The 15,128-nt window shown below is 44.8% G+C and overlaps 1 protein-coding gene and 2 pseudogenes across 25 annotated transcripts in view; 1 reads left to right on the top strand and 2 right to left on the bottom strand.

Annotated features, from left to right (window-relative positions):
- STARD9 (StAR related lipid transfer domain containing 9) overlaps positions 1-12,053 on the bottom strand; it is a 206,828-nt gene extending 194,775 nt beyond the window's left edge. For 23 of the 25 annotated variants that reach the window (XR_013520871.1, XR_013520869.1, XR_013520872.1 and 20 more), the window contains exons 1-3: positions 11,539-11,706; positions 3,588-3,657; positions 1,337-1,453 (exon numbers count right to left, since the gene is read on the bottom strand). Coding sequence is in view for 8 of the 25 variants with exons in the window: in XM_078334024.1 (XP_078190150.1) it covers positions 1,337-1,453; positions 3,588-3,657; positions 11,539-11,585 (234 nt within the window). In the remaining 17 variants the exon portion in view is untranslated. Of the gene's footprint in view, positions 1-1,336; positions 1,454-3,587; positions 3,658-5,456; positions 5,628-11,538; positions 11,707-11,885 lie in introns of those variants that run through there. The other 2 variants (XM_078334028.1, XM_078334027.1) reach the window with 2 other exon arrangements.
- LOC100393170 (eukaryotic translation initiation factor 4E-binding protein 2 pseudogene) lies at positions 5,357-6,129 on the top strand (annotated as a pseudogene).
- Positions 12,054-13,232: 1,179 nt separating the features above from the next.
- Positions 13,233-14,061, bottom strand: LOC100392799 (gem-associated protein 8 pseudogene; annotated as a pseudogene).
- Positions 14,062-15,128: the final 1,067 nt, after the last annotated feature.

Genomic DNA, 15,128 nt, shown 5'->3' with positions numbered 1-15,128 from the left:
AAGGGCCATTAGTAAAAAAATATCACTGAACTCGTTGGAAAAAAAAAAAATCAAGGGCCACAAGACAAGCCTCAATCGGCCCCTGTTCTCATATTCGAAATGACAGAAGACTCAGCAGAGGCCAGATAATATTCACACTGCCCTTCTGTACTGAGCATTTATAGCAAACACATTAGTACTACAAAGTTGAGGTACTTATATAACAGAAGATGCCCACTGTGTCAGCAAATCCCACAGTGGTGTAGGGTTTTATTTCCATGTGTTCCTTTCAAAAGAGAAGAATACTTCTGTGATTTAGAAATATTCAATCATGCATGGTGCAGTGGCTCACGCCTGTAATCCCAGCACTTTGGGAGGCCGAGGCAGGCGGATCACAAGGTCAAGAGATTGAGACCAACCCCGTCTCTAACAAAAATACAAAAATTAGCTGGGCGTGCTGGGACGTACCTGTAGTCCCAGCTACTCAGGAGGCTGAGGCAGAAGAATCGCTTGAACCCAGGAGGTGGAGGTGTTAGTAAACCAAAATTGTACCACTGCACTGCAGCCTGGCAACAGAGCAAGACTCTGTCTCAAAAAAAGAAAAGAAAAGAAAAGAAATATTCAGTCATTGCCAGGTGTGGTGGCTCACACCTGTAATACCAGCACTTTGGGAGGCTGAGGCAGGTGGATCACCTGAGGCTGGGAGTTTGAGACCAGCATGACCAACATGGAGAAACCCCCTGTCTACTAAAAAACACAAAAAAATTAGCCGGGCCTGGTGGCGCACGCCTGTAATCCCAGCTATTGGGAGGCTGAGGCAGGATAATCACTTGAACCTGGGAGGTAGAGGTAGAGGTGAGCCGAGATCAAGCCATTGCACTCCAGCCTGGGCAACAAGTATGAAATTCCATCTCAAAAAACAAACAAACATATATATATATATATATATATATATATATATATATATATATATGCGCACAATTAGTTTCAGACTGAAAGTATTATTAAGAAATAGCCAGAGCTCAGATTTCATGTTAATTTCCCAATGATTATTCAGTTATGAAGAACCGAGGAAATACTCAATAAGATTACTGCATTTGAAATAAGCTTCTTTTGTTAATGCTACCATGAAAATGATTATTTGAAAAGGCCAAGGATTTCTTGATGTATTGAAGCTTCTTCCTTTTGAAAATCTGTTAGTTGTATTGAAATTTTCTTAAGTTACCAATTAGAGGACTTCCAATCTGTACAATTGTGCTATAATAACCTTGAAAAGTATCTTTATAATAAACATCTTAAATGTTATACATAAAAAAAGGACTGAGGAGAGTGAAAGAAAAATGATAAATGACATTACCACATCTTGAGATGCATACTGGGGATCCTCTGGGTTGACTGACCAGTAGCAGTAATCGAAGCCAAATGATACAACCTTCTCCCGGGAGTCCCCAAAGCCATCTGGTCGACTATCCACCTAAAATCAAACATAGGATCCAGTGTCTTTTCTATCATAATATTAGAATCTGGCTAGTGGCACTCAATCACCTTCTACTATAGCCAGAGAAACTTGGACTGGTCATGAAACTGTTTACGATATCTTTCTGAAAAAGAAAAAAAAAAAGGTAACCATTGTCCCCATCTTATAGGTACAAATAAAGCACAAAGAACTAAATTTGTCCATCATACTATCATACATCTGCCTATATATGAACCAACTGTATGACACATAATAAATCTTGGGAGAGAAAGCCTCTCCTCTCTGGGTATCTTCTTATCATTACAGGTTGAATATCCTTTCTTTGAAATGCTTGGAATCAGAAGTGTTTAGGATTTTTTCGGATTTCAGATTTTTTAGATTTTGGAATATTTGCATATACATAATGAGATATCTTGGGGATGCATCCAAATCTAAACATGAAATTCTTTTGTGTTTCATATATACTTTATACACATAGCTTGAAGGTAATTTTATACAATATTTTTAACAATTTTGTGCATGAAATAGTTTTGGCGGCAACCCATCATATGAAGCCAGCTGTGAAACTTTCCGCCCATGGTGTCATGTCAGCATTCAAAAAGCTTCAGATTTTGAAGAACTTCAGATTTCAAATTTTCAAATTAGGATGCTCAACCTACATTATTTCTTTTCTAAGTATTTCTGTAGAGGATACTGGGAACGGATGAGTAGTTTGGCTACGGTGCCTGACAGGCTCCATCAACATGGGGCTTTCACTGAGGTTCCTGGAATATTCAACCCCTAATTAGATATCAAGTCTGACAGAAGAGACAGAAGCAATCTATCTGCTCAAGGTAGATGAGAATAGAGTCAGAGCTTGGTCTTGCACTGATCTCCAGGTACGGGGGAGGATGGCATTGTTCACAGAAATGCCTTATCTTATACACTCTGGACAGGGAAAGAAAGACAATCCTGCCACTAGCCATCATAAACTACAGAAGAATGAGGCTGCCAGAATTATTAAGAGATTCTTTGTGAATAACTGACCTCAGGGAAGCAAGCACCCAGGGAGGTGTGCAGAAGGCAGATTACAGTTTGATTTTGGCTGAGACTTATTCTTAAGAACCAAAAACATGAGATCTTAGAACAAAGCAGCTGAAGTGATTAGGCAACAGAGATATAAATAAGGGACAGCAGAGAATAAAAGGTCCTTTGTCCCTGGGGAAGCCCTGTTGAACTTCTGGTAGGTCCCATTCTTTTTCAGCAGAGGAACTACTGACAAGAGGAAACAGATCACATCACAGGAGTAACAACAGAGCAGGCACGGCTGTGAAGACTGGGGTCCAAGTAATTCTCACTTTTGCCAGTTTCCTCAGCTCTCAGGAATGCTAAGTACCACCTGCAAGCTGACTATAGCCGTAGTCATATGGTCAGCTTCCCGTTTCTCTCTCCACTCCCGAAGGCCCAGAAAGGAAGAAACCCTTCCATCTTCTGCTTGCCTAGTAAGTAGAGGAACAGGATGGAGAAAATTAGGCCTAAGGGAGAGTGAGGGGTATGAAAGGAAGTTTCCAGTGTCTGTCCAATTATGACTCAAAGTTCAGTCAAATCTGTGAAAGAGAATTTGTAACAAAATCCAGGCTAGTGACCAACTCCCTTCTGGGATCTGAAAGATGTTACTTGAATCTCCGTATAGCTAAAATAAACCCTGTATTATCAGGTGCAAACTAAAATCCCTAATAATACCTTTAGATAAAGTGATATCAACTGAAAGGGTTAGGACAAAGCTTGACTGGTGGTCAGGTGAGTTAAATAGAATTTAAGTTATTCTTAATCATTTGCAGTAGGATTTCAGTTAACTGTTGCCCCCAAAACATCCCCCGAGTTTACTTTCAAAACATCTACCAACTAATTTCCAAACCAGTTGCATTCTATTTGATAAAACTTAGGCTGAAGCAGCCAAATGCCCTACACTTCTTTCTTGGTTCATTTCTTAATTTGGTTTATGACTGGGGTAAGCTCTTCCTATTATTCCCCTTATGTGCCCTTTCCTCCCCAGTTCTAAATACATTCACATAAACACCTTCAGCCTGGAAGCCCCGTAACAATATTAGTTTCTAAGTGGAAAGAAAATGAAAAACAATTTCAGGCTTACCTTTAAATTCCTGATTTTTGCCACTTTGCCATCGACTTCCACAATAATTCTTCCCCCTTCTTTGGTCTCCCTAGAAACAAGACCCAAACTCAGAAGAAATGTTGCTTTTTTAAAAAAAAATCAAGAAAAAAGAAGCTGAAACCAGTGCTAGTGGGACAAAATATTTCCCTACCTCTGTACCCTTAAGAGGCGTGTCTGTCTTCATAAACGACTATAAGCATCATGTCAAGCAGTCAGCTGGCATACTTCCCTGGATCTTTATAATTTGTCTCTGGAACAGCTCATATTCACTATTTATTTAGTACCCTCTATGTGTAAGGCACTGTAATAGGTGCACTACATATTGTTCATCTTATGATATCCCCCTACATACCCTCCTGACATAGATTCCTAACATACCATTTTTACAGATGGAGAACTAAAGCTGAGGGAAATTATGTAACTTGTCCAAGGTCACAGAGCTATCAGTGGTACAGCTAGGATTTAAACTAATATTTGTCTAAACACGAAGCCTAGGCCCTGAATAATGCCTTAGAATTCAGGCTTAGAAACCCTAGAGAGTGCTAGGAGCAGTGGCTTACACATATAATCCCAACTACTTGCAAGACTGAGAGGCAGAAGGACTGCTTGAGCTCAGGAGTTCAAGGCTGCAGCAAGCTATGATCACGCCACTGCACCCCCCAGCCTGAGAGAGCAAGATCTCACCTCTCAAAAGAAACAAAACTCTAGAGAGCATCCTTGGCCCAGCATATAACACGGCATCATCTCTCATTTTCTCTAGCATTTTGAGCATGGATATTGACAAAAAAAAAAAAAAACAAAGATTGGAGTCCTCTCTGCTGAGACCCTGAGAATATATTTCTCAAGTCCTTTCCTTCCATCTTCTTAAATCAGAAGGAGAGCCAAGATCCTCAAGAATCTTCCTGTGTTGCAGGCATGTAGTAATACTGCTAACCACTAAATAATCTCTACACTCACTTTAATGGGCTTAATCCAGATGACCCAGCACCTGATCTTTTTTCATAACATAAGCAACCACACAACCACAGTATTCATGATCAAAATGTTAACAGATGAGAATTAATTAGCATATCCTCCACTACAATGAAAGTTATCAATTAAATTACTCCCAACCTAGAACCTGTAAGTTTAGACAGTACCTTCAGTCTTATTTTTTTTTTTTTATGTTTCCTTAGGCTTCTCAGGCTGTGACCTACAACTGGGGGTAGGAGAAGCACATTGAGACAGGTGTCTTTAGATTTAATTTTGTTTATTGATTTATTCAGAGATAGGATCTCACTCTGTTGCCCAGGCTAGAATGCAGTGGTGCAATCACAGCCCACTGCAGCCTCAATCTCCTGGGCTTAAACAATTCTTTCACCTCAACCTCCCAAGTAGCCAGGATTACAAGCACGTGCCACCATGCCCAGCTAATTTTTATTTTTTATTTTTTGTTGAGACAGGTTGATATTGAACTCCTGGGTTCATGTGATTCTCCTTACCTCAGTCTCCTAAAGTACTGGGATTACAAGCATAAGCCACGGTGCCTGGCCTCTCATAAACCTTTTAAAAACCAGGCAGCCAAGCACAGGGTTCTGATAATTAAAAATTGTTGTAATATATTCTTTTATCGAATGTTCATAAAAAACCATTGAAGTAGTTGTCCCTATTTCACAGAGTTAAAAAACAACAACAAAAAGCTTCCGTTCGTCATCCTGGCCGCTGCTGCCGCTTCCGAGGATTCTGGCCGAGGCCAGAGGATGGGGGTTGGGGGTGGGGGGAAGCGACGGCGCTGAGAAGGCAGCAGAGAGAGCGGAGCGGAAAAAGGGAACCAGAGGAAGCCAGCGAGAAGCGCGCTTTTCCGCCTGCCTGAGGAGCCTGAGCAGCCGACCCCGCAGCCGCTGCCTTCCCGCGGGACAAAGCCGAGAGTCCGCGCCCACCACTATGTCCTCGTCCGCCGGCAGTGGCCACCAGTCACAGCCGGGCCATCCCCATCCTGCACCGTGGCCATCAGCGACGCCGCGCAGCTACCTTATGACTATTGCACCACGCCAGGGGCGACCCTCTAGAATCAGTTATGACAAAGTTTCTGTTGGATCGTCGCAATTCTCGCGTGGCTCAGACCCCACCCTGACATCTGCCCAATATCCCTGGAGTCACTGGCCCTGGCACCTTAATTGAAGACTCCAAAGTAGAAGTAAACAATTTGAACTTGAACAATCATGACAGGAAACATGCAGATGGGGATGATGCTCAGCTGGAGATTGACACCAGACTCTCTGCAAGGATTAGAAGAAAAGCAGCAACACTGATACCATATGCACCTGATTTGGCCAATAGGATCAACAGTGAAAAGACAGAAGAGGCAATACCAGCAGTCCCCATTACAGTCTCCACCTCCCGCTCTTCCTCTGGGTACTAAATGACCAGAAGATGAGCTTCATCTGACCACTTGCCCTATCTCCTGTTCCCCTTCCCAGTTAAACAGGTTAGATCGTGTATTTCTGTAGAGCTAAGCAGCCCTTAGAGGAAAACGATTAAACTCCAGCTTTCCTAGTTGTTTTTTTTTTTTTTTTTGAGACGGAGTGTCGCTCTTGTTACCCAGGCTGGAGTGCAATGGCGCGATCTTGGCTCACCGCAACCTCCGCCTCCTGGGTTCAGGCAATTCTCCTGCCTCAGCCTCCTGAGTAGCTGGGATTACAGGCACGCGCCACCATGCCCAGCTAATTTTTTTGTACTTTTAGTAGAGACGGGGTTTCACCACGTTGACCAAGATAGTCTCGATCTATTGACCTCGTGATCCACCCGCCTCGACCTCCCAAAGTGCTGGGATTACAGGCTTTAGCCACCGCGCCCGGCCTCCTAGTTGTTCTTTTATTGGGAGCTATCCTCACATCCCACAATTTTGTCCCAAATCAAGTATCAACCTACCAACAACTGCCTGGTTGGGAAGTCTGGGGAAGGGATACATAGGCTTCCTGGGCCTAACACTATTCATGTTCCTTACCCTCTGTCTCTCCTCCCTGTATCCCACCTATGGTTCAGTGTTGCAAGAGTCTGGGCTTGAGGTCTTTAAAACCAGCAAGGGGAAATGATAAAAATAAAAAATAATAATAATTTTTAAAAAAAGCTGCTTTCCCTTTTACCTTGAGGTATTTGTCCCTTGGAACAGAGCACAGTCTGTGTGACTCTGGTAGCATTACCCTGTGACACTGTTTTGAGGTCCACTTTCCCTCTTTCCTCTGGAGGAATGTTTTGTGTCTTTGGTATTACAGTCCATCTTCCCATTCTTTTGCTTAACACATTTGTGCAGATATTTTTAACTCTGTACATCAGAAGAGAACCCTTGGTAACCAGTTTTGCTCTTCTTCTGCCATTCCTCCCTGCTTGCATCTTGTTGCTGGCAGAGTCCTCTTGTACTTCAGGAAAGCAAAGTGATTTTGTCTGGTCCTAGAGCAGGTCCATACCAAGTAATAGACACACTTTAGCTTACACTTGGTGGGTAACGCCTGTCAGATATTGCCAAAGATTAACCTTTGAAGAATGTTGACCCATTTGAGTACCCAATCTCAGTAGTTATTTTTAAATAAGTCCAGTGAGCATTGTGATAGTTGTTCTGAGATTGCAGTTTCTTATGTTTTAAGTTTGAAGATAATTTTCAGAATGTTCTTAGAAAAGAACAGCATTTTTTTCCTTTGTGGATTTGCTTTGTTTGGCTGCTGGAATAGATAAGCATGGGCTTAAATATGTGTTCCTCCCAGTTTTCTTGCCTTTCCTATTCTACTCTGAATCTCCCTCCCTACCTCCCTTACTGTCTTCGTCTCTCCTTCCTTTCCTTCCTTTTCTCTACCAGGCCATTTAACAAATTTACATCAAAGATACCTCAAGTGTTGGTATCTGAGAGTATCTGTCACTCCTCTTATCTGAGAAGTTATATTTTATTTTTAAAATGACTACATACAGACCTATTTTTAGTTATGTTTTCAGTACAGCTTTGAACGGCAACTTTTTAAATTAAACATACTCCAGTGTTTGGAACGTGAGAAATGTTCATAGGTGAGTCTGTTCTATGTCACCATCTTTTGTCTCCCCTAGTCCCCCAGGAGCTTTCCTTTCCCCTCTAGTGTTGGGTGTGCATGTTTGGAGTCTGTAGTGGGACGTTTGTAAAGCTGGAACATTCTGCCTTGCTATGGGTTGTTCATGAAAGCCTTATTCTTTTCTCTGACCCTTTAGCTTTTGCATTCACCCTTCTTACCACCTACCTCTCCTGGGGCTATGTACCAGCATAATTCCGGGAGAATGACTCCCCTCATAGAAAGACTAAAGCATCCATCCCCTCATAGTTAAGTAGTCACTGGTGTCCTGGGAATTTCTGGTTGGATTTGGTGCCCTGAACTTTCTAATTAAGAAATTAGATCCCAGGGTGAGAGTAACAGGCCATTTGGCCAAGAAAGAAACCTGTTTGTTTTTCTGTTAAACTATGAAAAGACCCTGTTTGTGATACATTTTGGAAAAAAGAGAAAATGGATGTCTGCAGAAATTTGCTCTGTTTTCTGCTACCAAAATGTGAATAGTTCAAAGTGAAAATGTTTTGTAATGGTTGATGTCTCTCAGGAATAAGCTGGATCTCCAATGTTTTGGGGATGCACTGAATTGCAAAAATTGATAATCAAAAAAGGATATTTTGTTTAATATATTCCTGTTCCCACCTACCTCTCCAAATTTTGTTTTACATATTCTCGGAAAAACTTCAAAAAAACAACAAAAAAGCTATATAGTGGGTTAAGAGTAAGTTTTGACAGGGCAAATAATTTTCTAGAGCCTACAGTTTGGCAGAACAGATGTGTTCTCACAGTGGTTAACTGGGGTAGACAAGGGGCAGCAATGTCTTTTCTTTCTCTTTCTTTCTTTCTCTCCCTTCCTTCCTTCCTTCCTTGCTTCCTCTCTCTCTCTCTCTCTCTCTCTCTCTTTCTTTCTTTTGAGACAGTCTTGCTCTGTCACCCAGTCTGGAGTGCAATGGCAAGGTCTTGGCTCATCGAAACCTCTGCCTCCTAGGTTCAAGTGATTCTCCTGCCTCAGTCTCCCGAGTAGCCATTACAGGTGCCTGCCACCACAACCGGCTGATTTTTGTATTTTTAGTAGAGATGGGATTTCACCATTTTGGACAAGCTGGTCTTGAACTCCTGACCTCATGATCCACCCACCTTGGTGCTGTGATTACAGGTGTGAGCGACCACACAGCATTTTTTTTTCCAGACTGAGTCTCACTCTCGCCCAAGCTAGAGTGCAGTGGTGCAATCTTGGCTCACTGCAACCTTCACCCCCTGGGTTCAAGCGATTCTCCTGCCTCAGCCTCCCAAGTAGCTGGAATTATAGGCTTGCACCACCACACCTGGCTAATTTTTGTACTTTTTAGTAGAGATGAAATTTCGCCATGTTGGTCAAGCTGGTCTTGAATTCCTGACCTCGTGATTAGCCCACCTCAGCCTCACAAAGTGCTGGGATTACAGGCGTAAGCCACTGTGCCCACCCATGGTACAGCAATTTCATAATGAGATATGGAATTTTGGATTATGGGAAACTGTAGGTACAGGGGAGGACATCAAAACCATTTCCTATACAGCAGTATCATTTTATTGAGGATCCGGTTGGGCATGGTGGCTCACAACTATAATCCCAGCACTTTAGGAGACCAAGGCGGGTGGATCACCTGAGGTCAGGAGTTCAAGACCAGCCTGGCCAACATGGTGAAATCCTGTATCTACTAAAAATACACAAATTAGCTGGGCATGGTGGTGGGCACCTGAAATCCCAGTTACTCAGGAGGCTAAGGCAGGAGAATCGCTTGAACCTAGGAGGTGGAGATTCCAGTGAGCTGAGATGGTGCCACTGCACTCCAGCCTGGGTGACAGAGCAAGACTCCACCTCCAAAAAAAAAAAAAAAAAAAAAAAAAAGAGGGTCAACTCTAGTCCTACTGAATAAATGGGCACTTGAGATACAAGTGCAACTTTTCAGTAATCTCAGAAAAAGCAGTAGGTCTAATGAATCAAATATTGGCTCTACCTACTTTTAGAACTTAAGCCAGACCATTCTGTCATCTGGAAAAACAAAAAATTAAAGTTTGGGCCAGATGGTCTGTAAGATTTATTCCTAAGTACAACATCAGAGCCAATGACTTTGTCAACTGAATCTGTGCCAATTACTTATTTGAAGGTTGAAACAAACCATATAATTAGCAGATTCCCCACATTCAGATAAGTCTCAATGAAGACTGTATAACACATCCTGAAGAATAGCTGCCATCTCTGCAGGATTCCGTGAGAAGAGAGAAGTGATTGGGACCTCTTGGTGGGGGCCGCACTGGGTTTATCTTTATCTGCTCCTGAATCTTCAGCCTGCTACAATCTGTTCACACCTGCATATCTACAGTCTTGACATCCTACCACTTGCTGTTCAAGACTCTTAACCTGAGCTAAAAGTAAATTGTTGTGCTTTTCTTTTCCCTTCATTTTTGTCTGATATGTTACTCTCTACTGCAGCTGCAAGTAAACCAATTTCAACATCACTTTATTAATCTAATTCATGCTATTATAAATTCCTAGTGTCCAAGGAACTGAGAAGTTACTGTTAGGAGTGGTCAGTGTTGTCATCCTGAGAACCCTAAAGGAACAGTTTTGCAAAAACAGAATATACCAGAGGCTACCTCCAGGGTAGCATCTGCACATATGAAAAACCCCCCAGCCCTGAGCTACCACATCTGGTTATGAAGAAGCCAGGTGTCACAAGCCATTTACCAATCAAAACACAGCAGTTCAGGCATCTGCTTTTCCTCTTTCTTCAGTGTACCTCTTTTGCCTTTTTCCTATTCTCTTTAACTTTTTTTCTTTCCATCTCATTGTCCTCCTTAGTCTGTCAATTACAAGACTTTGCAAAGCCAATCATTTCTATATAAGGACCAACGTAATCCTCCCTAATGACAAATTTTATTATGGGAGACAGTGCCTTTCTTGATCCTTCTGCCCAATTATCAAGCCATCTTATGTCCTGAAGATTTTTAAACTTCCCAAATAATTCCAACATGTGCCTTCTGGTCCCAAAGCACATTCTGCCAGATTTACCTCCCACCACTCACTTCCCTCCACACCAACCACCCCCCCTCTCCACTAAAACTTAACCTCTAGCCCCTAACAGTCTAAGTTCTTTGCTCTTGGTGGTCTTACTACATATAGGGCTCTTTACACTTTCTCCACCTGTCAACAAACTCTAACTGATCTTTTAAAAACACTTCATCTGGTGACAAAAAGTTCGTGGCCAGACATTGGATGTCTCAAGGGCTGAGATGAGAGGTGTGGGATCAGAATAAGCCACGAGGAAACGGGCACTGGGGACTCTAGGGCTTGGAACAACTTCCTCTACCTCACAGTTCCGTCCTGGATCGTCAGCTGTCCAGCATGGAATAAAACTGCGACCTCTGTGGGCCTCAATTTCCCCTTATGCCCGCACTTTCTGCTTTCTCCACATCTTCGCAGAGAAACCCATGTGCACCCAGGAACACACACCATTCTGCCTCAGTCCTTAGGGGTACTCCCGACCCCCCTCCCCAAGAAGAGAGAAGATAATGCCCATCCCTCTCCCAGCTTTTCTAGAAGGCCCAACACGATGCAGCAAGCCTAGAACCACAGTCCCTCGAAACTCCCGCTGGCAGAACGCCAGCGAGGCTCACCCGGGGCAGCCCTCCCGCGGCCGTCCGGAAACCGCTATCCCCAGGGCACGACGCGAAAGCTCGACGGAGGCGCCGTCCAGCTAGGCATCCGAGGGTTCCGGACCCCTACCCCCGGGTCACTTTGTGACCGATTTCTCCGCGCCACAATCTCTGGAGCCGGAGGCGCGGATTTCGCGCTAGTCTCAGCTCCTGTGAAGCCTCAGGCGCACCATCCCGCCCAAACTTACCTCTTGCTGAGGGGCCGGACCCTCACGGCGACCCGTACATTCGCCATCTGTCTGCCACAACCCAAGTCTGGCAGCTCAGCTCAGCGGCTGCATCCCCAGCCACAGCCCCAACCCGGCTCCGCCCGCCCGCCGGCCGACCCCGCCCGCCTGCCGGCCCCACGCGCCTCTGGGGACGCCCCCGCCCAGAAACTAGCTGCCGCCCGAGCGGGGCGGTGCCTGTCGAGCCTCGACCAATCCTGAGCCCAGTGGGCGGGAGAACTCCCGGCCCCGCCTCCCCTCAATCTTCCTTAAAGCCTGCCGACTGGCCTTCTCCCAAGCACGCGCCGCAGCCCGGGCGGGGCGGTTACCCTTGAGTCTCAGCCAGTTCTTAGCCTGGTGGGCGGGAGGACGCCTGTGCCCGCCCCGCCTCGCTCCACCCGAAGTCTCCCGGATCGCCCCCGCCCGAAGCACGGGCTGCAGCCCGAGCCGGGTGGTGCCAGCCCAGCCTCTGCCAGTCGGTGGGCGGGAGGACGCCCGGGCTTGCCCCGCCTCGCTCCGCCCCTTAGCCTCCGGTGCCCGCACAGCGTCAGCCAATCCTGAGACGGATGGGGCAGGGAAGACGCAGTACCAAATCTGTTGTTCCAGCCCCACTTACCCAGAAATAGTTTTTGTTCTTCGACTCGGTGTCCGTGCTATGTAGAGTCAAGTAAATCAGTTAAGTTTTGGTTAAGGTCCGAAAGTTTGCCAAGTAATTTGTTAAATATTTTTATTCGCCGCGTTCGCTTGAACTGTCAGTTCTATGGTTAAATTTTCGAGGCAGGCCAGGCGCGGTGGCTCACGCCTGTAATCCCTCAGCACTTTGGGAGGCTGAGACGGGCAGATCACCTGAAGTCGGAAGTTCGAGACCAGTCTGCCAGCCTGACCAACATGGTGAAACCTTGACTCTACTGAAAATACAAAAATTAGCCGGACGTGGCGGCATGCGCTTGTAATTCCAGCTACTCGGAGGCTGAGGGAGGAGAATCACTTGAACCCAGGAGACGGAGCCCAGATTGCGCCACTGTACTAAAGCCTGGAGGACAGATCCCATCTAAAAATAAAATTAAAACAAAATAAAAGGCAGTCCCTTACTGGCAAGGTACTTTCTGACATCAGGGACAAAGCATAGATGGAACCAATCCAGAAAAAGAGTTCTTGTCCAGGTCTTCTTGTACAACCAAAAGACAGGTAGCTGGTGTTTATCTTTTCCCTTCAAGGCTTGGGGGTTAGCAGCTATATAGATAAGGGCAGTGCTAATCATAAAGCCAGCTGCATTTGTACAAGGTATTAGAGTTAGCCTATCTCATCCTGCCTTAAATCCTGGTGCTTGCTTCTGTTCCTTACTAATAATGTCCTTTGTGGCGTTTATTTTTCCAGAATAGGGCACTTGCGTATGCACCAAAAACCTGTTCAGGCAGATATCCTTTCTTCTCATGATTTCTTTAATGATCTCTAGGAACTTATCTGCTCCCTCTTGGTCAGCAGAAGCTGCTTCTCCTGTTATCCTGACATATTTTAAAACAATCCTTTCCAAATTTATCAAACCATCCTTTGCTGGCATAAAAATTTTTTTTTTCCCAGGCAAGAACTTTAATGAACTGAACTGTTACTGACAACATAAAAAACCAGTATAATATGTACAAAATTCTTTATGTCAGGAGGAAACTTACCATGTTGGCAACAGAACATGTCAGGGCTTGGGGCCCTGAGCCCCAAGCTCAAAACTTCAGAGGGATGACCGGCCAGTACTTGGGCTGCTTTCAAAAGTCAGCTGCACCGTAGCCTTCATGGCCTAGATCTTGGCGGCACTGTCCCTGTACAAATGCTTCATCTTGGCCTGGCGCCACTCACCAGGCCTCTCATTTGGGCCCTCTACTGACCGGCAGGTATTGCAGTTCAGGTCATGGTCAGCGTTCACGTAGCCATCCAGGCACTCCGCATCCAGTTGCTGCTGCCTCTGTCATTCTCTGTGCCTTCCGGTCTCTGCAAAGTACTGGTGGAGCTCTTCGGTGATTTCCATATTGCTCAAGTCACATTCTACCTCTGTATCTGACTCAGTCTCCATCTCTTCCTCTTTGGACAAAGCTTGGTCTTCTCTTGTGGATGCCTCGATCCTACTACTGTCATGTGGATGGTGCCCAGACTGTCTGAAATGTGAACTGCAGGTGGAGTCCTGCCAGGCCACATGATGGTCATAGAAAGACTGAGGATACACAGCCTTGTTACTGTAAGAGCTTTGGGGAAGAAGTGCAGGAGGGAAGTACCATGGAAGACTGAAACACCACAGCCTTCCTGTAGGCATTCTGGTGGCTTTGCATCCAAGCCATTGTTTGATGACAATGTTGCCAATATCTTGCATATACCAGATGAGAATACCAAGGCCTGGGAGCTTTCAATGTTGATGCTGTCATTGCTGCCATCTCTGATTGTGAAAGTACAAATGGGTGCTGAAACTCATGGTCATGCAGCTTGCAGATCCTGGGCAGTGGCCAAGCAGGGGCCTAGTTTTCCTTGGAGAGACAGGGGGCAAAATTCTTTAGCTTTAGATCCTTCACCTTCCTTTTGCTTTAAGCTGTCATATAATAACTTTGCTTTTTCTCAAATCATATTAGAGTATGTAGGTATACAGAGTATATAGGTATGGTTTTCTTTTCTTTTTTTTTTTTGAGATGGAATCTCACTCTGTCACCCAGACTGGAGTACAGTTGCACCACCTTGGCTCACTACAACCTCCACCTTCCTGGTTCAAGCAATTGCCCTGCCTCAGGCTCTCAAGTAGCTGGGATTACAGGTGCACACTACCACGCCCAGCGAATTTTTTATACTTTTAGTAGAAATAGGGTTTCACCATGTTGGCCAGACTGGTCTCAAACTCCTGACCTCAGGTCATCTGTCTGCCTCAGCCTGCCAAAGTGCTGGGATTACAGGCTTCAGACTGCACCTGGCAAGGTATGTTTTTCTTACAGCAATCCTGTACCCACGTAAAAGCTGCATTTTCTTTCTTTCCCTTTTTTTTTTTCAGATGGAGTTTTGCTCTGTTGCCCAGGCTGAAGTGCAGTGGCATGATCTCGACTCACTGCAACCTCTGCCTCCTGGGTTCAAGCAATTCTTCTGCTTGGAGCCTCCCGAGTAGCTCAGATTACAGGTGTGCACCATGATGCCCAGCTAATTTTTATATTTTTAGTAGAGATGGGGTTTCACCATGTTGGCTAGGCTGGTCTTGAACTCCTGACCTTAGGTGATCCACCCACCTTGGCCTCCCAAAGTTTTGGGATTACAGGCGTGAGCCACCATGCCTGGCCAAAAGCTGCATTTTCAATACAAGATAAAAAGATATTTCAGGGCCGGGCACAGTGGCTCACACCTGTAATCCCAGCACTTTGGGAGGCCGGGGTAGGAGGATTGCTTGAGCTCAGTAGTTTGAGACCAGCCTGGACAAAATGGTGGGACCTTGTCTCTACGAAAATTAAACTATTAACAACATATTTCACAAAAAGTGCACAGTTTTTGTGCTTGCCGGTTTAGCTGTGGTAATGGCTGCACAATTTTTTTTAATTTTACAATGAATTCAT

Source organism: Callithrix jacchus, chromosome 8 (assembly GCF_049354715.1).
Source record: "Callithrix jacchus isolate 240 chromosome 8, calJac240_pri, whole genome shotgun sequence".
In the NCBI taxonomy this organism is placed as follows: Eukaryota; Metazoa; Chordata; class Mammalia; order Primates; family Cebidae; genus Callithrix; species Callithrix jacchus.
Note: the sequence above shows the minus strand (reverse complement) of the source record. Positions and strands in the feature narration are given on the sequence as shown.